Genomic DNA, 24969 nt, shown 5'->3' on the forward strand with positions numbered 1-24969 from the left:
GGAGGCCCTACCTCCATCCCACATCCGACCCTGGACCCTGAGTCCGACAAACCTCTCCAGGCCCTGGGAAAGGCGGCAAACATGCTCAGCCCATGACTACGGCTCCTCTGAGCTCCACATTTCTCAGCACCCTCGTGGGGGGGCCGGGGTGGGGGGGCAACGAGAGGAGTGAAATCCACAGTTCGGCACCACCCAATGCGCTGCCCACACACCTGCCCGAGACACACCGGGACGGGCTTTCTCTCCATCTCTCCCGCCCTCAGCAAAAATTTACAACCATAACTTATGGTCACCAAATGAGGCGGGGACTCCCTTGCAAAGAGGGAAGAAGATTCCTTCCTGAATTTAAAAGGAAATTTGGGGACTCAAAAAAAAAAAAAAAAATCAAAGTTATACAGGTGCAGGATGATGAAACCAAGAAATGCTGAAGCATGGGATATAAAAAAGCAGTATTTGACCCAAGTCTCTTCCAAATCCACAGCCCGGACATACCCACTCTCAAGAAGCCAAGTGTCCCCCCACAGCAAGATTCCAGGGAGATTATACTACTGTTAGCCACAGAATGCCGCCTCGCTCAATGGCTAATTCTTGCCTCTAGAACAATGCAGCCCTTGTACTGAGAAAAACTGAGCCGGAGCCCTTTCCTCCCGGGAGGCCAGAGCACCGATGACTAATCCCGCCCATGAAGGTTTTGCTTCTCTGTTGCTTGCAGAGCACAAGTTAAGCTTCACCGGCTCTTCGAACTTCTTCCTCGGGTGTTTAACACACCGAATGGAAACTTAGAAAGCCAGCACTCTGTCTCCCTGGGTGGGATGTCCAGAGGGAAGCTAAGAGGCAGGTGGGAAAACAAGGCAAAGGGAGTTCCGGCGAAGCGGTCCAGCGACCGCCGGACATGGCAACAACGAAGGCACTAGGCAACAGAGCAGGAAGACTGGTTCTGGAAGGGTAGACTGTCAACAGGCCTCCCCTCTGCAAGGGAAGGGGGTGGATGGCAGAGCAGAGCCGTGATGCTTTGCTGGCTCCTCCCGCTAAGAACGAGAGTACTTCCCAACCCCCCTGAATCTGGTGGGGCCTGGCGACTTGCTTTGGCCAATAAAACGTGGAGGAGTGACTCTGTGTAGAGTCCAGGCCTCCAGAGGCCTGGCAGTTTCCACCCGCACGTTCTTGGAACTCTTCCACTGCCCTGTAAGGAAGCCTGGGCTATACTACCGATCCATGAGGCGGACAGACCCCATGTGTGGACAGAGGGCCAGACAACTGGTAGCATGAAGGCCCTAGACCGTGGGTGAGGCCCTCTTATACCCTCCAGCCTAGCTGAGCTGCCAGATAGATGCCTGCAGCCTCACGAGTGACCCCAGGCGAGCCCAGCAGAACCACCCAGCTGAGTGCAGCCAACCCAGAATCATAAGAAATAACGGAGTGTTGTTGACTTAAGTCATGACGTTCTGGGGTGGTTTCTAACCAAGCCGAGGAACGTGGGGGCACATCTGCTGTATGTTGGCTACTCAACATGCATCACCCCCACGCTGGCGACAGTACCTCACTTTTGCTTTGGAGAAATCTTCTCTGCTCCCCGCCCCCATTATTAGTCATGATTAGTCTTTGCTTTTTATCTAATGGGCACATGCCCAGCCCTGGCCAGTTAACATGCCACATCCCCATGGGAACAGGGGTTAGCATTCAGGGATGAACACATAACCCAAGTCAGGTCAGTTGCTCGCTGCCCATGAAACTCAACTCCAAGAGGTGTGAAAGAAAGACCTCGCTCATCTGGACGTTGAGCCTGAGAGGATGTGAACAGACTACTGAAAATGGAGCCACACAGAGAAAAGCAGTGCCAGGAGATGGAGAAAAGCAGTGCCAGGAGATGGAGAAAAGCAGTGTCAGGAGATGGAGAAAAGCAGGTCCCAGTGATGGCCTTTGATCCAGAATGTAGCAGATTATGAGGCCAGTTCTATGCCTGGACAGTTTTTTTTTTTTCTTTTTTGGGGGGCTGAGTTGGGTCTTCATTGTTGCACGCAGGCCTTCTCTAGTTGCAGCGAGCGGGGGCTACTCTTTGTTGCGGTGCGCAGGCTTCTCATTGCGGTGGCTTCTCTTGTTGCGAAGCACAGGCTCTAGGCGCACAGGCTTCAGTAGTTGTGGCATGTGGGCTCAGTAGCTGTGGTGCACGGGCTTAGTTGCTCCACAGCATGTGGGATCTTCCCGGACCAGGGCTTGAACCCGTGTCCCCTGCATGGGCAGGTGGATTCTTAACCACTGTGCCACCAGGGAAGTCCCCATGCCTGGACATTTTAATTGCATGGACCAATACATGTCTTTTCTTCCTTATGCCAGATTGAGTTAGGTTTTTCGTCATTCGTGACCCACCCCCCCCCCCACCAAGACCCTGCCTGATGCAAAGAGACGGAGGGACTTATTTTTTTACTGTGCACCCTTGTACTACTTGAATTTCTTACCAAGTTCGTGTATTACTCCTCCATTTCAAAAGAAATTAAAGAAAGAAATAACACAGCCTATTTTTAAAAAGAGCATGTAGAAAATGTACACAGAGAAGGTAAATCAATGATATCTTAGGGCTCAAAGCTCTCTCTGCACTAGGCTGTGTGGCCGAGAGCACTAACTGCCTGCTCAAGTTTCCATTGTTCTCTCTGCTTCAGTAACAGAATCCCAGTGTAAAGACCATGTATCCTAGCCTTCTTTGCAGCTAGATGAGGTCTTACGAATAAGTTCTGGCCAATGAGCTGTAAATGGGGCTGTCATGCAAGACCTGCAAGGAACCTCCCTCCCTCCTGCCATTTTGCTGCCTGGAAGGCAGATGTGATGGCCTGAGCTCTACCAGCTACCTTGGGCCAGAAAGAGAAAGGCTCCCATCTGGGGCAAAGCAGCGAGCAAAAAAGGAGTCTAGATCCCTGGTGACTCCATGGAACTATGTTCCCAGCCATGGTCTCTGGATTTCTTCTACATCAGAGGAGTCTTTCTTATTTAAGTCACTATTTTTGGGTCTCAGTTACTCTCAGTCAAACCTAATCCTAATGGATACAGATCACTAAAAACAGAGTGAGCTGCAGGAAGCATCACCATCAGTACAACTAGCTGTAGGTGGCTGGTTGCCATGGAGACCACCCCAACACATAGATTCCAAAGTACAAACCCACTCAAATGAGAAAAGCCTGATGTAAACCTAAGAGACCCCTCCCCACCTCCCCATTTCTGGGAGAGTCCCCCTCAGCCCATAAGCCAGGATGGCGAAGCTAAATTCTCTAACAACCCCAGGGGAGGTAGCCCCAGGAACACAGGACTTCTGATGGGCTTGAACCTCCTGGGCTACCTTCATAATCAAAGGACTGCCAAGTCCCCGAGTTCTCCAGCAGGAATGTCTTTTGCTGTCTCCCCTCCTAACTCCTCTGCCTCTGCCCAAAGTCAAGGCTTCTGGTGAGTCAAGGTATCACCTAAAGTAACGCAAGAGCCTCCAGGCAACCTGCCCACAGCCAGCCTCCCCCTACATGCTCCCTATGGCCACGTTATCTGCTACCAACAGAATGCGCTTCCTGGAAGCACAGCTCTGATGTCACCCTCTCAAAAACCTCCAGGGTCTCCTGCATCGATCTAGAGAACAGAACACAGACTCCCTTCCACAGGACCCCAGGTTGGTCACATCGGGCCCCAGCCTACCTTTCTGGCATCACCTTCCAACCAAACCAATCACCACTCCTGTATTTTCTTTCCACTCTGTACTTCCAATTTGCTGCTTTTCCGCCTATAATTCATTTCCTTCCCCTCCTCCTTCCCCACCCCCAGATTCTACGGATCCTTCCAACCTGAGCATCGTCCACAAAGAAGTCCCCTCTATTCCCCAACTAGAAATAACCTCCCTGTCCCAGGGGGTTCCCATCACCTTTTCTCAATTACCATTTTACAACGGCACGCTGACCTGTCTCTTGATTACAGGTGAATATGACCTCTCTTCCCTAACCCACCTTAACCCCCCCCGCAGAGCGGGATTATACCTTACTTCTTTGCATACTCCCCACAAATACACAGTAGGTGTTCAGGAAATGGTGAGATGGCTTGGCCTGAAGATGATTCTCTCCCTGCTCCCGCCTTCTGGTCCAAGACAAAGGGCTTTTCTGTGAAGAGAACACGTGTTTGGGCCATCTCTAAACTCACACGGGCCCTTCACAAAGCTTTGATTATTCGCTCCTCTCCCCCCTTGTGAACTAGCCACTGGGGAAAAGCAGTAACACGCCACCCAACACCAGCCTTGGCACAGAGCGCTATGTGAATAACGTGTATAGATAAGGTCCTGGCATGTGAAGGCTCAAGGACAAAACTTAACCGATATTAACTTTGACCCCTTGTGCTCAGAGTATCTTGCAAAAGAGCTGACACTCGATACATGCTTTTTAATGTGATTTGTACTAAGATGCCTATAAAAAATGATGTCAGCTACTCCCTCTCTTTTACTTAAATTGCAGCAGAAGACATTTAGGTTAGATAAGTTTCTAATAAGCTAGCTAAACAGTCAGATCACCCGAAAAAAATAAAGTGTATAAAGTCTTTCTTCGCTAAAGTCTTTGGGAACAAGCTGTGCTCCCACCATCTGTGCGGACTGGGTGAAACACTGCCCTGTCTGAGGACTCCCAGAAGGGCCCACCAGTCCTGAGATTTTTTTTTTCAGACGCAGTACGTGATCCAAGGAGGACAGTGCATGAAGGGAGAATCTAAACTCAGGCTCAAGGTCTCCAAACAGTAAAGATTCTGCCTCCCATCCTTCATTTGCGAGGGCCAAGGAGCCCCGAGGAAGAGCCTGAGTTCCCAGATGGCGGATGTCCACCATCGCTTGACCAACTGGAAAATACACCTCTCTCGTACAACAACTGTCCCCTTCCACCCCAGGCTGGTGTCAAGTCCAGCCAGCCTCGGGAGCCAGCTGCCAAGTGCGCGGTGGACTCCATTGTGGCAGCCTCCATGGAGACCAGAGGCGGGGGCCTCCTCCTGGGCTCCCCGTCCAAGTTGCAAGGCCCCAGCCTCCACGTGCACTGCTCCTCTAACCATGACCCCAGCCCAGCGTGCTGGCTCCGCTGGATCCTCAGCCCCACAGAGGTAGGGAGCCTCTGAAGGGAGTCTGCTTTTTCGAAACCCCAGCTCACTCTTCACTAAACCACGGTTCCCATCACAACAGGGGTTCTCAGCTTTGGCCACACAACGCAATCACAGGAGGGGGCGGGGGGAGGGGGCTCTAGAAACTACTGAAGGGGGAAGGGCTCTAGAAACTACTGAAGCCTCATCCCACCCCCTGGAGATTCTGATGTAGTCCCAGGGTGCGTCCAGGGCATGGGGCTTTTCACATCTCTCCAGGTGATTCTAACGTGCAGCCAGGGTGGTGAACCACTGCATCGGAAGGAAGGGAGCTTCCCCAAAGCCAGAGAGCTCCCTGGAATCAAACCACCAAGGACGCTAGGCCAAGTCAGCTCACTCTGCTAGACCATGGGTGCCAATGACAGTGGCAAAGTTGAGTTCGGTTTGAGCTGGGGGACACCTGGCTTTATTTCACCATCTCAAATTGCACACGTTCATCTGTGGCTGTCCGTCTTGATGGCCACAGCGTGCCTTATGTGACAAGGACAACAGAGCAAAAGGGTCCACATAACTCATCACGCTTCACTGCAAAGCCATTCCCTGGAGATTCTTAAAGGCCCCCTTCCAGCACAGGGAAGTGGCAGCACTGACTTCAGGAGCAAAGGCCAGGCCCCCGGGAAATCACCGACTCGGGAACATCGGACACTCCAGGCAACGTTCCACGACCTCCAGCCGGGGGCCCTGCACAGCACAGAGCTGTGGTCCCCGAGGTGCATCACCTGCAACTACATCAGGGATCAGCAAACTTCGGTAAAACGCCAGATAGTGTTGTAGCCCTGCTGCAGCTCTCCAGGGCTGCTGTGGTAATGCAGAAGCAGCCGCTGATAATATTGATATGTCAACAAATGGGCGTGGCTGGGTTCCCATAAACCTCCGTTTACAAAAACAGACAGTGGGGGGAAAAAAAACCAGACAGAGGGCTGGACTTGGACCACTGGTGTAGTGTGCCCGCCCCTCCACTAGATCAGAACTCTCTTAAAGACAGAGACCCTCTCTCCTGGCACTTTTTCAACTGCTCAGCACTTGACACAGTGCCTGGAATACAGGAGGGGAGGGGAGGGGAGGGAGAGGAGGGGAGGGGAGGGGAGGGGAGGGGAGGGGAGGGGAGGGGAGGGAGGGGAGGGGAGGGGAGGGGAGGGAGGGGAGGGGAGGGGAGAGAGGGGAGGGGAGGGGAGAGAGGGGAGGGGAGGGGAGGGGAGGGGAGGGGAGGGGAGGGGAGGGAGAGGAGGGGAGGGGAGGGGAGGGGAGGGGAGGGGAGGGGAGGGGAGGGGAGGGGAGGGGAGGGGAGGGGAGGGGAGGGGAGGGGAGGGGAGGGAGAGGAGGGGAGGAGAGGGGAGGGGAGGGGAGGGGAGGGGAGGGGAGGGAGAGGAGGGGAGGGGAGGCGAGGGGAGGGAGGGGAGGCGAGGGGAGGGAGAGGAGGGGAGGGGAGGGGAGGGGAGGGGAGGGAGAGGAGGGGAGGAGAGGGGAGGGGAGGGGAGGGAGGGGAGGGAGGGGAGGGAGGGGAGGGAGAGGAGGGGAGGGGAGGGGAGGGAGGGGAGGGAGGGGAGGGAGAGGAGGGGAGAGGAGGGAGAGGAGGGGAGGGGAGGGGAGGGGAGGGGAGGGGAGGGGAGGAGTTACTGTGACTCTGGGGCACTCACATCTGACTATTTGAAGCCCTGCGGGCCACTGATGTACACTCACACCTCCTTCTTCACGGGAGCAGGGGAGGAGGCCCCCAGACAAAGAGGAACAGATATTCCCCAAGGATGGTGCCCTGGACCAACTGTACAGTCAGCCCAGGACCACAAGGAAAGGCAGAGAGAGAAAGCAGGAAACAGGGGTCGCCAGGCCATGAGAGTGGAGGCTGCCCAAGGATGCACGTGGGGAAGGAGAGGACAGGCGATGGGGCGAGACGGGGGCCGGGAGGTAACAACATCGGTCGGGGGCCCTGGGCAGGCTCCGGGCCGCCCCACCCCAGATGCTCAGACATGTGGGCGCTGCCACCAACGCAAACGCGGTTCCTTCCCATCACCGCAGAGAGAAGGCAACAAGTATCACTTCCTCCCCTGCACTGCTTACAAGGGCGCTGGAAGTCTGAAGCATGAAATGGAAAAGAAAAAAGACAATAAAGATAATCATCATGTCTCCTTCCCGAGTGTTTTTCTTCCCTTTCTCCTTTCTTCCCCTCTCGCCTCACCACCCCCGCTTCCCCTGCAGCAAGACCTCGCTCCCCCCCCCCCGCCCACCCCCCCACAGTGTGGAGTCAGGATGTGCTGGGAAGGCAGGGCCTCATCTTGGTGCCCACAGGGTGAGGGGAGGGCCCGGGGGCAGAGCTGTCACCACGTCGTCCTCGCGCCCACAGGAACCACTACTGTCTGGGGGCTGGGGGCGCCGGCCAAAAATCAGGCTTGTCCCCTGTGATGCGTTCAGTGTCTCCTGCCTGGCCTTGGCATGGCTTGAGGACATTCAGCTGAGACACAGAAGTTTCCCACCGGAAACTGGTCATTTGAGACCTTTAAAAAGAAAGTGCCTTGTGGAGAAGTGGCAGGTGTTCCTTAATGACAAGCATCCTGAATAGTGAATAGTCCTGGTTAGAGAAGGGCCCTTCCCAGGACTTCCCTGGCGGTCCAGTGGTTAAGACTCCCCACTCCCCATGCAGGGGGCACAGGTCCGATCCCTGGTCGGGGAACTAAGATCCTACATGCCATGTGGCACGGCCAAAAAAAGAAAAGAGGAGAGCCCAGCCCCACATCTTCTTCCTGCACTGGGCCACATCCACCTTGTCACATGAGACCCCTGTGACAGGTGGCTCAAAGTCCCGCCAAGCCCACCCTGGAATATGCCCTCCCTGCACTGAGCACCCACCAAAAGGGCGGCCTTAGCCCTAGAACAGACCAACATCACCTCCCTGGTCTTGGCATCCCAGTGCAAGAAAAAAGCTGCAGAGAGTAAAATCTAGGAGTCCCTGGGGCTCCCTGGTTCCTCAAATCTTGAAAAAGCAGATTTAAGAGAGGAGTCCGCATGGGACAACAGCCAAGAAACTTCCAAGGTAACCTGTCCACAGTCCGAGTGATGCTGAGGATGGAACCCGCTCAAGGTCCACACTGCTTCAGCATCCCCAGGAGGTCATCGGGGGCCCTTCCCCTCGCTCAGCCTCCTAAGGAGGAAAATCAGGGAAACACACAGCAACGATCTTGGCAGGAGCCTCATCAGGGCCCACTAGAGTACTCATACTGTCTGATGGTGGCCCGGCCCATTTCAGTGTGGTCCAAAAGACCTCACGTTGAAAAACCTCCATTAGGACATACCAGGCTTCCCTATCTCTCAGGCAGGAAGAAGGAGAAAAGGTAACGGCAATTATTACTTCGTAATCCAGGAGCTGTAGAGCCAGGAGTATAAAAGCTAGGCTTTCTGAAGCCCCAATTCAATGGCTACTCTGCACCCCTGGCCCTTCTCTCTCTCCTATTTACTCTAGAAGAAACCTTTCCAATGGATCTGGCTGAAATCTCCTCCCTGAATCTCTCATGCTACAATTTAAGTCCATTTCTTCCCATCCATTTCTCCATGGAAATGGAGAACAGCTGGTCACCATCATCCCTCCAGACTCAAAGGCCATCACTGGAGCATCATTAACTTCCAACAGCGAGCCAGTTATTTGGAGAAAACATCACTCACCACTTGCGGCACAAAAGCAGACTCAGCCAAAATCTCCTTAAGAAAAATCACGTCTTTCATAAAGAGCCAGCTCCCTATGGGATTAAATAATAGATATTAAACTGCCTTTTCATGCCTAGAAGTAAGTTTTTTGACTGGTAGCCTATCTTTCTCTTCTGCAGTTTCATGGTCATATTTATTCCACACAAGTGTTTCCTCCTTGAGAGAGAATATACACTGATTTAGAGATTCCTAGTTAGTTCACAGAAAAGGAGACATCAGAGGGACTTCCCTGGTGGTGCAGTGGTTAACAATCCGCCTGCCAAAGCAGGGGACACAGGTTCGAGCCCTGGTCCGGGAAGATCCCACACGCCACAGAGCAACTGGGCCCATGCGCCACGGCTGCTGAGCCTGCACTCCGGAGCCCGCGAGCCGTAGCTGCTGAGCCCACGTGCCACAACTACTGAAGCCTGTGCACCTAGAGCCCGTGCCCCGCAACAAGAGAAGCCACTGCAGTAAGAGGCCCGCGCACCGCAGTGAACAGTGGTCCCCGCTCGCCGCAACTGGAGAAAGCCCGCACGCAGCCACAAATAAAAAATAAATAAAATAAATGCAACAGCTAAGTGATATTTTAAAATAATAATAATAAATTAAAAAAAAATACCTACGTCCTTCGTCCTGGGAATCTCTCTCACAGAAATACTTGTTGCAGTGCACAGTTATGTACTGTATTAATGTCACTGCAGCATTATATTGGAGACAGATTTTAATACACATATGACACATACATAAATGTACGCAGAACTGACTATAGAAACATGTTACATCTGTGCAAGGTACAATGGGACCCCAGTCAAATGTCTGATGGCCAGGTCTCCCTTTTTCTAGATTCAAAGCACCTGAAAGCAGTGTTGAAGAAGCAAAGCCTTTAGGGTATCAGGCACTACGGCACATCTAACTGTCCTGACACTTTGTATGTGCATCATAAAAGTTCTCCAAAGATACACACTCAGGGTTAATGGCGGTGACCTCTGGGAAGCCAGTGGGAAAGGAAAGGGGATTTTCTTCTTCGTCTTTTTTTTTTTAAGATTTTTTTTAAAAAATTATTTTATTTATGTATTTATAGCTGCATTGGGTCTGTTGCTGCGCACAGGCTTTCTCTAGTCGCGGCAAGCAGGGGGCTACTCTTTGTTGCGGTGCGCGGTAGGTTGACTGTATTAAATATAAATCGGTCCATGATAAGTACAAGCAAATCTTACAGCTTGGACTACTGGGGCTCTATTGCCTTTCTCTAGTTTGGGGAGGCATTTACAAGAATCCACTTCTAGTCACCAATGCCACTGAATTTTCCTGAGTTTGAGTCCCAGCTGTCTCCCCCACCAAGCTTTTACTTTTCTCCCTGCATCGGGAGACTGGTCAGGAGCTCCTCTGTGCAACTAGCATATTCTCAAGGTCACTGTTAGAAAAGTAAATGACTTATTTTCTAATAAAGACACAAAGATAACTTTTAGAATCTCTTTTTTTCCACCAACTATTTTAAAACTCAGAAGTAGAACTATTTTAGATCCTCATAGTGAAAAGAACATAAAACACTGGTCTGATGATGTTTCTTTAAGGAACTCTTAACTTTTCATGTTTTAACGCTCCCAAATTCATTCTTACATGTCCTGAAGACTGGTATACTCCACCTGTTTTTTGTTTGTTTGTTTCTCTCCTTGTTTCATCTTGGGTTTTGTCTTTTGTTATATAAATCTTACAAAGGCTTTTGGCCTAAAAGAGTAAACTAGATCAGGACACCCAAGTGCCAGGTCAGCACAGAACACAGTTCTGAAAACTTTGTATCTGTGTAACCTCTACAAGAATTTTGAAAAACTAGGTATCCTCTCACTCATTTTGAAATTGACATTTAAAATGTTTTCTATTACTCAGCCATAAAAAAGAATGAAATAATGCCATTTGCAGCAACATGGATGGACCTAGAGATCATCATACTAAGTGAAGTAAGTCAGAAAGACAAATACCATATGATACCACTTATATGTGCAATCTAAAATATGACACAAATGAACTTATCTACGAAACAGAAACAGACTCACAGAAACAGAGAACAGACTTGTGGTCGCCAAGGAGGAAAGGGGATGGGGGAGGAATGGATTGGGAGCTTGAGATTAGCAGATGTAAACTATTATATACAGAATGGATAAACAACAAGGTCCCACTGTATAGCACAGAGAACTGCATTCACTATGATGTGATAAACCATAACGGAAAAGAATATGAAGAAGAATATACATATGTAAAACTGAATCACTTTGCTATACAGCAGAAATTAACACAACACTGTAAATCAACTATACTTCAATAAAATTCAAACAATAAAAATAAAAAATAAAATATTTTCATCTCAAATTTAAAGAGTCGCAAAAGACACAAATTCTGGCATGTAAATATTGATGTGTTTAAATAAAACTGTTTCATCAGTCGTTTAAATGGACTAAACAGCATAGAGAAGGAATTCCCTGGTGGTCCACTGGTTAAGACTCAGCACTTTCACTGCCGGGGCCCAGGTTCAACCCCTGGTGGAGGAACTAAGATCCTGCAAGCCGTGCGTTGCAGCCAAATAAATAAATAAAAATAAACAGCACAGGGATTTGACTCTCCCATTATCCACTTAAAAATATACACAAACTAAGCTGTGCGTTTATGTCTAATGCACTTTTCTGTTCGAGGGTTACATTCTACACGCAAAACCACACGTGCAAGCTCTTCTTCAAAAGTCAAAAAATGTACGTCATTCTTTTTTCTCCTCGATTTGTACTTCAGTTGCATTTCCCCACAGAATTTTATCCTAGAGCAACTTACATTTTATGCTAGAAAGTCTATCACTGGTTTCTTTATCATACTGCTTTGCAAAAAAATATTTCTATACATTTCCATTTAATTTTTAAAAATTCCCTGTGAATCTAGGGCTCCAACTGCTTAAATAACAATTTCCTGGATTGAGTGACCATTAAAACATTAGTGGTCGAGGGGCTTCCCTGGTGGTGCAGTGGTTAAGAATCCGCCTGCCAATGCAGGGGACACGGGTTCTAGCCCTGGTCCGGGAAGATCCCACATGCCGCGGAGCAGCTAAGCCCATGCACCATAACTACTGAGCCCACGTGCCACAACTACTGAAGCCCACGCACCTAGAGCCTGTGCTCCGCAACATGAGAAGCCACAACAATGAGAAGCCCATGCACTGCAACTAAGAGTAGCCCCCGCTCACCGCAACCAGAGAGAGCCTACACGCAGCAACAAAGACCCAACCCAGTCATAAATAAATAAATAAATAAATAAACAAATTTAGAACTATTAGTGGTCAAGAACACATTCACAATAACAAAAATTGAATATGCTGTTTCATAATTATTAGACACTCAAAAGTAAAATATTCTTGGAAATGCATATTCTCATGGATGAGGCTTTTTTTCTTATTTTTTCAATTCATTCATATAACTGTGAATAAACATTAAGAAGTTATTGCTAGAATAAGACAGGGCTAAGCATCAATTTTATTTCTATTTTTCTTTGGGTTCTTTCTTTTCTTAAAGTAAACAAAGAGAAAACGTGTTCATGTAAAGAAGATAGAAAAAAATAGATATATTGTTATAATATTGTCATTTTGTTCTTTGAACTCTATCCAAGGAGGCTCAAAATCCCAGAGTGGTCCACCATGGACATTTACATTAAAGGCTTTTTTTTTTTTTTGGCTACTCCACACAGCTTGTGGGATCTTAGTTCTCTGACCAGGGATCAAACCCAGGCCCTTGGCAGTGAAAGTGCTGAGTCCTAACCACTGGACTACCAGGGAATTCCCTACATTAAAGGATTTCTCTGCTAACAATTTGATTCAAAGGACGGGACAGTCTCTGAATTGCTAAAGGATGTGTGTCCAGCGATCAGTGGTTCAAGTCCTTCACTATCTCCACCTGAGCACCAACATGCCAAGGGTCCCTCCGTCTGTGCGTGGAGATGCTGCTACCCAAAGACAAGGAACTAAGGCAAGAGTGCATCTTCCTTTCGTAAAGTAGGAGAGGACAACTGTGTCGGGGAAGGTGGGAAGACAGAACCTGCCACTGGGGTATTCTCAGGCAGAGCAGTTTGGGGAAAGAGAACAAAACTGGAAGCTGAGGACCTGGGAACTGATTTTGTGACCACTCTCCATGCCCTGTGAAACACCCAGAATGTCTCCACGGATGCCAGTCTCACAGCTGCTGACTCAGAGGACTTTCGGGAGGTCCCACACCCGGGTCAGGTTTTGCGGATCACAGAACTACAAAAAGAGGAGAAAGGAACCAAATTCTGAGCAACCAAAAGGAAAAACCACATATTAACATGCCTTCTGATGTGACTGATGCGACTGGAATACACAGCACCACTATGACGGTGATTCATGTGATTCATTCCTGGAAAATGGAATCTGCATTAAGTAAGCCTTGAGGTCCAACTCCCAGCTTACAGGAGACCCAGGGGACAGAGGAACAAGTTCAACAGCACCATAAGGAAGCAATCTGTCGAAGTCAGAATGTGGGACAGTCTACAGATGAATGATCCAGTTTCTCTAACATATTACTAGCGTGGGGGAAAAAGGCAGCGGGGGGCGGGGGGGCGGTGGGTACTGTTAAAGAATAAAAGCGACTAAAACAATTCAGTATGAAACAAATTCAATATGAAAATCTTGTTTGTATCCTGATTCTAAGAAAACAATTTTAGAAGACAATTTTTTTTTTAAATGGCGGAAGTTTGAGTGTGAATTAAGTGTTGGATAATAATAAGGAATTATTAATTTTGGTAGGTGTGATAATACCATGGTGATTATGTTTTTTTAAAAAAAGTCATTCAGGGAGTTCCCTGGTTGCCTAGTGGTTAGGATTCAGTGCTTTCACTGCTGTGGCCCAGGTTCATTCCCTGGTCGGGGAACTGAGATCCTGCAAGCCGCATGGTGAGGCAAGAAAGACAGAAAAAGAGAGAGAAAGACAGGAAGAAAGAAAGAAAGGAAGGAAGAAAGGAAGAAAGAAAGAAAGAAAAGATAGAAAGAGAAGAAAGAGAAAGAAAGAAAGAAGGAAGGAAGGAAAGAGAGAGAGGACGGAAGGGAGAGAGAAAGAGAGAGAGGGAGGGAGGGAGGAAGAAAGAAGGAGAGAGAGAAAGAAAGGAAGGAAGGAAGGAAGGGAGGGAAAGAGAGGGAGGAAGGAAAGAAGGGAGAGAGAAAGAGAAAGAAAGAGTCATTCAATTAGAGTTGTGCGTTGAATTTACAAGTAAGATCACATGATGTCTAAGATTTGCTTTTACACAATATTCCACCTCCCGAGAATATGGGGTGGGAGGAGGGGGAAACACGTGAAATGAGATTAGCAAAATGTCAATAATGATTGAAGCTGGGTGGTGGGTACCTAGGGTGCCTCATAGGATTCGCTCCACTTTTTTACATGTTTGAAACTGTCTTGGGGACTTCCCTGGTAGCACAGTGGTTAAGAATCCACCTGCCAATGCAGGGGGCATGTGTTCGATCCCTGGTCCAGGAAGATCTCACATGCTGCAAAGCAACTAAGCCCGTGCGCCACACCTACCGAGCTCTAGAGCCCACTAGCCACAACTACTGAGCCCGAGCACCACAACTACTGAAGCCCGCGTGCCTAGAGCCTGTGCTCTGCAACAAGAGAAGCCACTGCAATAAGAAGCCCGCGCACTGCAACCAAGAGTAGCCCCCTCTCGCCGTAACTAGAGAAAGCCCGCGCACAGTAACAAAGACCCAGCACAGCCAAAAAAAAAAAGATAATGTCTATAATATAAGGTCTTTCAAGGGTGAGGAGGAGGAGAGAAAGAGAATATTTAATTAGTGCCAGCAAAGCTCTGTGCTAAGCCCTTCCTAAATATTATCTTATTGGAAATACTTATTTACAAGTCCTGAGACAGGTGCCAACAAGCTTCTTTCACTGTCTAAGGAGAGGCAGGGGCATTTAGTACGCTGGATGCAAACAGGGTCAGCGAGAAGAGGGAGCCATTAGCACCTGTAGATCACAGAGATGCAGCTTGGCTGCAGGCGGAGAAACTGGAAATACCCCTTGGCAGAGAAATAACAGAATAAACATCCTCCACTTACATCCCTCCTACCACGTGCTACTTACCCCTGCAGCAAAGCCAAGGCTTCCATCTAAGATCCGCCTCTGAAAATGAAAACAAGATGTTTCAGTTTCTAAGGGATGTTCCGTGGGACAAGAGGAAACCATAGGCCTAAGAGAGCCACATGAATAAAGTCTGGCCCATGCCTCACTTTGCGAACCTATCTGGAATCCTGGACCCAAGTCTTTATAAAATGGGCCAAGAACCAGGGGGAAAAATTTTTTTTAAAACCTTCCATCCATCCCACAGCCAATCACAGCATTCTTTCAGTGTGACCCTTGCTTTTCATTGGTCCACGTGTTTTGCCTCTTTCTCGGCTCTCCCTGTGAACTATGGCTATAAACCTTGAGTAAGTAGCTGGTCTAAAAGATGGAAATTGACCAGTACTGGCAAGGAGCATGTGGGCCAACCAAAATCCTCCCACACTGAAAGAGGCAGTACAAACTGGTACAGCCACTTCGCAAAGCTGGCAGCACCCACTAGAAGTAAACCTTCACAAGCATACCCTATGACCCAGCAGTGCCACGCATAACTACCTAACAGAAATGCATATTTGGATTCACCAGACGCATGTACAAAAATGCTCTTTGCGGCATTATTTGTGAGAGCTGAAAACTAGAAACTACCCAAAAGCCCACCAAGAGCAGAATGGATACACCATTAGGTTGTGTGCATACAACAGAACACCATATGGAAATGAGAACACACATATATACGTGAATGGAGCTCACAGTCAGGCAAGGGCATTCAGTAGACTGGAAAATAAATAGGGTGAAATCAGCCCGACAGAGAAGAGCATATACTATACGATTACTCCATTTTTATACTATACAAAACAGAGAAAACGAATCTCTGCTGTTGGAGAGCAGGAGAGGGGATGCCCTTGGAGTGCAGGTAAGGGGTGGGGGGCAGTGATTGGAAGGGACCCTAAAAGGGCTGGTGGGAGCGGGGGGATGGGGGGCTGGTCCTGTTCCAGCACTTGATCTGGGTACTATTTTCACTGGTGAAAAGTTATCAAGCTGTACACTTATAAAATGTGCATTTTTCTATCTGCTTCGTAGATTTCAATAAAAAGGGTTTTTTGGGGTTTTTTTTAGGAAGTGGCCTAAGTTAGGGATATAATCTATAGCCACATGGACACACTACAGATACTCTGAGATGTTTATCACCCCAATCCCTGAGCCTCCCAGTGAGGTCTGGGAAGCTAGTGCTGCCAGGTAATCATCACCAGCTACAGGCACCCTCTCCCCACCTCTGTGTGGCTAGGGGGTGGATGGAAGGTTCTGACCCCAGTGAGCCACACAAATGACATTCTTCTCTAGGCATGCCACGACATAAGCCAAGTTGGTCTAATCAACTAATTTAATCAAAGCAGACAGATATAATTCAAAAGTCAGGTAGAATCATCCTTTCAGCATTCCTCTGGATCCTGAAAGGAGAAGCATTATATGTTTCTTAAGATCAGTAAATCTGTTCTTCTACTTTCAGACATTTGTCTCAAGGAACTAATCAGATGTGTGCTCAAAGATTCATGTTCGTCATAACACTATTTCTAGAAGCAAGAAAAAGAGACATAAACTAACTGTCCAGCGGTTGGGGACTGGCTAACTCAACTGCAATGCATTTTTATGGCGGGATATTCTACAGCCATTTAAGTAACCAGAGTAATCAAAATAACCAAAAAACCATTTAGGGATAGGGAGGGGTACTTATAACATCCAGTGAGAAATGCTGGTTATAAAAAATCACAGACAGTTTCTTCTCATTATGTAAAGAAAACAGATAGGTCTGTACTTATGTATACTCAAATACAGCTGAATAAATTTGAACAAAGATGTTCAGTTTTCCTTTCAGAGAAGTGGGATCACGAACTTTTTTATTATTTCTTTCAGCTTTTCCATATTTTCCAAGTTTCCTACAATTACAACATGAGTTTTTCAATCTAGAAAATGAATCCTGAGTGAAGTTGAGCCAATGTTGCCAACAGCAGCAGAGGGCAGATGGCTGAGTGTCTACTATCCCAAGGGACCATCACCACAGCCCCCATTCTAGTTGGGCGAAAACGGAGGTTCACCAGGGAGCGGGAGGGGAAGAGCCAACCCCTGTGCGCTCACGTCTACGGCTGGCTTTATCCCCTCACGCTGTAACCCCTCCCCACTCCTCCCGCACCCCTCCTGCGCAGAGAGGGCTCACACAGCCCACCTGGGCCTGCTATCTTTAGAAGGTCCCACTTTCAAGGTTAGTCCTTGGCTGGTTTCTGGGAAGCTGGCACTGGGACTGCTCGCCCCACTCCCTGACCAGTAAGGGTGGGTCCCTGTGCCTGTTCCACAAACAAGGTGATTTGTGCACGACACCTGCTTTCCTTCTTTGAGTCTGGGATTTGGGTTGGGAGCTCAGCACAGATGCCCACGTGACCAGTCCCCAGTAAAAACCTTGGGGCCCGAGTCTGCACTGGGCGTCCCTGGGCTGACACGTGGTCCACGTGTTACTGCATTTTCGTTGCTGGGGGAATGAGCACGCTCTGTGCCCCCTCACGGGGGGAAGGGGGCACTGGATCCCAAATCTGGGCACAGGTTTCTCCAGACCCTGACCGTCTCTGTCTTGCTGACGCTATCGTGTGTCCTTTCGCTGTAATAAACCTGAGCCAAGAGAACAACTCAACGCTGAGTCCTCGGAGTCTAGCGAATCACCAAACGCGTGGGTGGTCTCGGGGACCCCCGTGTGCCTCCACACAGAGAAAGGACTCAGCAGTTCCTCCTACTGGCCTGGGGATTACACTAACGTGAGACAAACGAGTGGCTCTGCGGCTCCCAAGGGGAAGGGGGCACCTCTGCGATGGCTTCTCCCTTTCTGAGGAGCCCCTATAGCATCGGCCGGGGCCACACGGGGCTGTGGAGTTCCACTCGGGTCTCCAGGGCCAGCTGGGCCAGTTAGACCCCAGCTATTTCGACTCAGATCTCGCCTTCTCAATGCAAAAGAAACTGAAGATGAGATGAGATGAGATAGTGAAGATGCTCTGCCCCAGAAGGGCGTGAGGACGGGACCCCAGAAGACCTGGCGTGGCTGTCAGGAAACGGGAGGAGGGTTTGGTCACCTGTCGACAGTAACCCGGGACTCCTCGGGGATGTGGGTCTCCCCAGGCGGGGGAGGGCAGTGGGGGAGGCCCCACCTCGTCGGCGACATCAACACTGCTTTTCAGGCTCTAACACAAGAGTGCCCGGCTGGCCGGCTTCCTAGATGGGTTTTGCTTTCCAGATCAACCTCCCAGCACGCTTCCCTCGCTCCTCGATCACTTGCTCGCTAACCACCCCTACAGCGTCTGTGGCTGCGTGAGCCACGCAGGGGCTTCGCTTTCATCAAGGTATCGATGGCTGATGGTTCCAGGCCGTGGACTGGGGGGGTCAAGGTTGCAGGAAAGAAAGGACTTTCGGGCACAGGAGGGGGGCGTGGGGAGGGGAGGGGAGGGGCGTGGGGAGGGGAGGAGAGGCGCGTGGGGAGGGGAGGGGCGGAGAGGGGCGTGGGGAGGGGCGGAGAGGGGCGTGGGGAGGGGAGGAGAGGCGCGTGGGGAGGGGAGGGGAGGGGTGTGTACGGGGGTGTGGCCCTGGGGATGTGAGTGGGATGCACAGGGCCAGCGTAGGGGTGGGGGGCGAGGGGAGGGAGAGGAGCGTGGGAGTTTTCGTGGAGTGTGTAGGAGGGTGTAGCGTGTGGCGGAGGGAGAGGTGGAGTCTGGGGGACCTAGGGGTGCAGGGGTGGGAGGGGTGGGCAGATGTGGGGTCTATAGGAGCCTGGGAGGCAGGTGTGCGTGTATTCATCCCAAAGAGGGTGAGGGAGTCCATGAAGAGCCTGGAAATGGGGTAAAAGAGGAAGCGGACAGACCGCCCCCCCCACCCCCCACCCCCCCGCTTCCTTTTCCCCAAGGTCTTTTCAACCATCTCTAACTCAAGGCCACAGGGCAGGAGAGGTACAAACCTCACGCACATCACCACCTGCTCCGGACCCAAGAGAAACTAGACGGAAGATAGAAATCAGGCAGAGGGCTCAAGGAGGCTGAGTACCTGGTCTTCTCACTTCCTGCTCCCTCTGAGTCAGGAGAGGGGAAGCAGGGGACCCAGGAGCACGGGCGCAGCAAGCTGGAGGGGACAAGGGGAGGAAAGGGGGCAGAGCCAACGTCACCCCAACCTGGAGCTGTGCCCAGCGGCACGAGCGAGTCTGCAGCCCGGCTGGGCGGAGGAGGGGTGGTTTCAGAACTCGCTAAGAGAGTCCCCGAGAACCCCCAGAACCGAACCGAGGCAACTCACCTGTCCGCTAGAGAATACGAACACAAGAGCTGCCCCGGCTGCCGTCATCCCCCAGGTGAAGAAGGTCCCCAGCAAGGCCTGGGACACAGGGCTGTGGCCTTGGAGCATGCTGGATACAGCTGTGTGCAGAGGAGCAGGAGAGGGTCAGCACCCGCGGTCCCTCCACCCGAGCTGGCCCACGTCTGGGCTGCTGGCGTGCACCCTTCCGCCATCCATCCCTCAGTGACCTCAGTGACTCGGCGCAGGTCGGGCGGCTTCATCCAGCTTCTCCCCGTGTACTGGAAATCATCTAACTCCAAAAGGAGGGACATGGGGACACGTAGGGAGATGCCAGAGGAGTAGATGCCACGACAGAAGGGACAACATTGGGAAATAGTTCCAAAGAGAAGAAGTGCAAAGAATGTGAATTATTTAGCCTGGAGGGAGGGCGCATGGGAGGGTCCGCGGCTGCAGCCTTCCGGCACATTCTGCCTGTTCTACCTGGCCTTGCCTATCGTCCATCAGCGGTTCTGTCTCCTCCAAACACAGGTGACTAGCTCCGATTCCCTCTTGAAGCTCTTCCACCTACACCCTGATCACACTTCCAATAGCTCCCCGGGGCAGTTCCCACGGCGGTTCCCAAGGCCTGCAAAGGGTACACGCCATAGACTGACCTGCGACTAGCCCAATAACTGTTCAACCACTGCACCCTGCGTGGGCATCGGATTCCAACTCAACCCAATTATTCCCAGAACCTTCGACAAGCCCCAGATGGTCCAGCTCCAAGTCTCTCTTTATCCGGTTTCCTCCCAGCATGCCTTCCTCCCCGCCCTCCAGCCATCAGACCCAGTGAATCCTCTGTTGCCCACCTAACACCAACTTCAATTCCACGCTTCCCTGATTCCTCTCCACTCCCGTCCGAGGGCACATCCTTGGTGTTTTCTTTGTGTGGGCTTGCCCCCTTCATCTTTTATATCATTCGTTGCTTAAAAACAGGGATGATGCTTTTTCCCACTTGACCCCCCTGTAAAATAGGGCCTTCTGGCACCCCAAAACTATGTGTTGAATTGAAAAGGGCCAGCTTAACTTGAATAGGACACTCAGCGAGAACAAGGAAACAGAGACCCAAGGGGCATTTCCCCCAGTCCACTGAGCACGCTTGCTCCCAAAGCTGGGGAATCGCCTCTAGACTTGACATGTTTTCAATCCTAGCTCTAAAATGACAGGGAATCAGACGCTCCCTGTGGAGAGTTACGAGGCGGAGAAACCTGTTGGTTGAAAAGCCCTGTATTTTGGTACATAAACATTGGGGCTCAGGGCCTCATCTCAAAGGGCTCATTCAGCTCGCCCCCCGCCCCCGCTGTCTTCCAGCAACCACAGGGCTGGACACGACCCCACTGGGCTCAGCCCTGCCAGGCCCTAGGGGTCTGTGAGGAGCCCGCAACCTGAGCTTGCAGATCAAAAGCTGAAGATTCTGCCTCTGACCCTGGAAGGAAACCAGGGCAGAGGGTGGAAGGGCCCTCTTATGCCACGAGGGTCAACAACACAGGAGGATTCAGACCTAGGAAGGCTGTGAGTCCAGGTGAACCCAGATAAGCCCAGGTGAGCCCAGCTGTGCCCAGGCTCAGCCGAGGTGCCAGGAAACCTCGGAGAGAAACAGAATCTCTGGATTCCGATTGGGTCCCCATAGTCTAAGTGGAGTTCAGAATGATGACTGCACCAAATAAAGAAAAGCAAATATTAAAAAAAAAAAAAAAAAAAAAACCACCTTTTTACATGTCATCTAGTTAAGGTACCCTAAAGACAATGGTTCATGTTTGTCTCTAAACCGAGACATCTGGATCATTACACCAACCTTCTTTTTCTAGATGCTCGTGGATAAAATTTCAAACAGCATTTACAAAGAAAGGCACATAGCTACCATCTCCTCAGTACTTACCGTCCAAGACAGGTCATAACAAAAAAACAACTTTGTTTTTCAGCGTTGAATGTGCCTTTTAACAACTACAGAAAAGAGGAAACCGTTTACATTCACCAACGGGCCAAAGTCAACATGGGTTTTGTGGGCTGGCAAACGAGGGAGCTCGTGGGTGTTCCCGGGGCTAGTGGGAGGGGAAAACACCCTTCCAAGACTCTATTTACACCCGAGCACCCTGAGATGTAAGAAAAAGGGACACAGAGGGAAGACCAAGGCCGCCATCCTTCCCATCCCTACAACAGCAGATTTATTGTCAGCAACGCAAGCTCAGTGGCCCTTGGAGAAGTTTCTTCCATTTGCTGTTTTAAATCCTCACTACTCAAAGGGTGGTCCCAGAACCAGCAGCGCTAGGCGCCCTTAGGAGCTAAGTTAGAAATGCACAATCTCAGGCCCCACCCCAGACTTGCTGAATCAGAATCTGCATTTTAGCGAGTTCCATGGGGGTACTCTTATGCACATCAAAGTGGAAAGCACAGGTCTAAAACTGGAACAACTTCTACAAGACCAAGAACTTAGAAAGTGAGTTCTCCTGCCCTACGAGGGACCAGCAGGGCCACCGCCACAGAGACCCTAGAGGACAGAAAGTTTTCTCCAGCAGGTAGACCAGGAGCGCCTTGAGAGCAGGGAAGGTCAGCCAGGGCACCTCAAAAGCCGCTTCAGCAATGGGGCTCAGACTTCCTTGTGAGCTGATACTAATACATAAACCTGGGTTACTTTGCAGAAGGCAGGATTATTCTCTGCCTGCTCCGGCTTTAAAGATGCCAGCACCACCCCACACGTAGCAGCACACGGCTCCTGGCTGATAGAGGATTTATTTATTTTCTCTTCCTTTTAAACCTGTTACCCTGCTTCCAAGAGTCAGCTTCAAGATGCCAATGAAAAAGTTGCAGAGGTGGAAAGAGCACTTCACGAAACCTACATACATGTCCTGACTTCGAGAGTGGAACTGAGCAAAATGATTCGGGTTTGGGCTGACGTGACTGCGGAGAATGTTCTCTAATACCTGTCTACTCAAAGTGTGGTCCGAGGACCGGCCGACCTGGGGGTTGATTAGAAATGCACCCTCTCGGGCCTGCTGCATCTTAACCGCATTCCCAGCCAAATTCAAGGGGTCCCGCTGGCCCCCAGAACCAGAGGGAGGGGACTCGGAGCAGCTGGACTTGTGGCCACGGCCGTTCCCAGGGCTCCCGGCCGCCCCCCCCCCCACCGGCCCACCGGGAAACACTAAATTAAAAGGAGATCTTGGGGAACCACTGTCAAAGGAAGGCAGGTCAACAGCCTCCAGCTCGCCCTGGAGAGGGGCCGAGGTGGGGCTCCGGGCACCCCTCCCCCTCCTCTGCCACCTGCCGAGGCCGCCCCGCTTCTCCTCCGACCCCCTCCTCTCCCAGGGGCTCCCCCCTTCCAAACTGCATGGGGCTGCCCTTCCGAGTCCCACGCTCTGGTCGCGCTGGCCCCAGCCCCCGGGCCTCCAGCCCCACCGAAGGCGCCGAAGGAGAGAAAAGCCGACTCACTTCGGTGCCCTCTCAAGCCCCCACTCCACTTCCATCAGCCCCGCAGCCGCTGGCTCCCCGGCTCCACTCCGCGGTCACTTCCTGCTTCCCTCCCCGCACACGTGTCCCCCGGCCGTGAGGCCCCGCCCCCACCGCTGCGATTGGCAGATCCGGCCGGGAGAATAAATTCTCTGGTTCACAGCCTCTGCGGGCTCGGGAGCAGATCCGGGCGGGTGGAACAGAGCCCTGCAGAAACCTCTGCGATCTTCCAAGAAGCCCCAGAAACCCAAGGAAAGGACACCTTTCGCAACGTCCCTGATACCATTTATGTTGCTACACTTTGGCAGCTGAGTCCAACGCCCTGGGTGAGCAACAGGGCAGGACACGTTTGGAGAGGGTGGGAAATGGAATCTCCCACCATCAGCATCCTTCTCTAGGTCAATGGCCCTCAAACTACAGCGCCCAGTGGAACCACCCAGAGAGATGTCAAAACACAGAATGCTGGCACGCTCAGAGCTTCTGGTTCTGGAAGCCTGGGCGGGGCCCGAGGTTTTCTGTTCTGAACTAGTTGTTGCTGATACTCTGGTCCTGGGACCCCTCTTTGAGAACTGCTGCTTTGTTCTCCAGGCCTTCTAGAAAAAGACCATGGGGTAAGATAGCTAGATTTAGCCAAAAATAAAGACAGGATGCCCAGTTAAATTTGAATTTTAGATAAACAGCAAATAGTTTTTTAGTGTAAGTATATCCTGGGCAGTATTGGGGAGATACTTATGCTAAAGACATATTTCATATTTGTTGCTTATCCGAAATTCAAATGTAACCGGGTGTCCTGTATTTTATCTGATGACCCTAGCAGAGGTAACCAGAAACACTGCCCATAATCACAGTGGCCACAGACCAGAGGATCCAATAGGAGCAGACCACTTTTGTCCATAGTTGTGGGCACTGATGATTGCACCAGATCCATGCACTGGGCCAGGAAGGGAAGACGGCGTGGTGACAGTACGTGGTTTCTGCCTTCGGGAGAGTCCCAGACCAGGGAGAGAGCCAGACCAGCTGTCTTAGTCAGCTCGGGCTGCCGTAAGAAAATACCACAGACTGGGTGGCTTAAACAATAGACATCTGTTTTCTCACACTTCTGGAGGCTGCAAGTCCAAGATCAGTCCAAGATCAAGGTGCAGACACAGTGCCTGGTGAGGGTCTCTTCCTGGTTTGCAGATGGCTGCCTCTCACTGTGTCCTCACGTGGCCTTTTCTTGGCGCACGCACAGGAAGGCAGAGAGAGGGATCTCTCTCTCTCCCTCTTCTTATAACGCCTCCAGTCCTATCAAACGAGGAGCCCACCCTTATGGCTTCATTTAACCGTCATTACCTCCTGAAAGCTCTATCTCCAAATGCAGTCCCATTGGGGGTTAGGGCTTCGGCATATGAATTTCATGGGTGGAGCCCTCATGAATGGCATTGCTATCCTTATAAAACAGGCTCCAGAGAGCTCCCTTGCCCCATGTGCCACGTGAGGATACACAAGAAGTCTGTAACCCTGATACGGCCCTCACCCAATCACGCTGGCACCCTCATCTCAGACTTCCAGCTTCCAGAACTGTGACCAATAAACTTCTGTTGTGTATAAGCTAACCCACTCTGTGGCATTCAGTTACAGCAGCATGAAAGGGACTAAGACACCCCATTTTACAGATAAGAAAACTGAGGCTCAGGAAAGCTCTGTATTGAGCCCAGGTTGACAGGGAGGTATGGGAAACCACGCCCAGCTGACTCCAGAGATGGTGTTCTTCCTGCCTCAGACATTCAGGACTCACAGGATAGGACGGGACACCCTGATCGGCAAAACGTCTCTCTTCCCTTGAACCATGCCAGTGCCCTAAAGCAGGGTGGCCAACCCCCAGGAGACAAATCCTGCCATTTCCCATCTTTCCCACTGAACCCCTTACACACACACACACACACACACACACACACACCACCAACCCAAACATACAAATTGCCTCTGTCTTTCTTGCACTCACTGATGGTAAGAAGTGCCCGAGTGTTGCCCAAAAGAAAATGTTTCCTTAAAGCTAAGTACACTGGCTCTTACCTCCAGCCCATCCCCAGTCCATTCCCATTCTCTCCCTCCAAAGCAAACTGTGCCCTGCAGCCTCCATAAGCTGGGGGAGGAGAGGAGAGATGAGTGTGTAAGAACAAACTAATGAGCAGGGGCTCATTAAAAGGTGGTGGGGGACTTCCCTGGCAGCGCAATGGTTAAGAATCTGCCTGCCAATGCAGGGGACACG

The 24969-nt window shown here is 50.8% G+C and overlaps 1 protein-coding gene across 18 annotated transcripts in view; it reads right to left on the reverse strand.

The window, feature by feature from the left end:
* The window catches only part of SLC39A11 (solute carrier family 39 member 11), a 423126-nt gene that overhangs the window by 318131 nt on the left and 80026 nt on the right, over positions 1 to 24969 (reverse strand). For 5 of the 18 annotated variants that reach the window (XM_082372228.1, XM_082372225.1, XM_082372223.1 and 2 more), the window contains exons 2-3: positions 19233 to 19351; positions 14940 to 14978 (exon numbers count right to left, since the gene is read on the reverse strand). The exons of 2 other annotated variants lie outside the window; for them this stretch is intronic. In XM_082372228.1, coding sequence (XP_082228354.1) covers positions 14940 to 14978; positions 19233 to 19340 — 147 coding nt within the window. In that variant the 5' untranslated portion in view covers positions 19341 to 19351. Of the gene's footprint in view, positions 1 to 14939; positions 14979 to 19232; positions 19352 to 22700; positions 22829 to 24969 lie in introns of those variants that run through there. 11 more of the 18 variants (XM_082372213.1, XM_082372230.1, XM_082372226.1 and 8 more) reach the window with 6 other exon arrangements.

This window comes from Balaenoptera borealis (assembly GCF_965194805.1).
Source record: "Balaenoptera borealis genome assembly, chromosome: 20".
Taxonomy (NCBI): domain Eukaryota; kingdom Metazoa; phylum Chordata; class Mammalia; order Artiodactyla; family Balaenopteridae; genus Balaenoptera; species Balaenoptera borealis.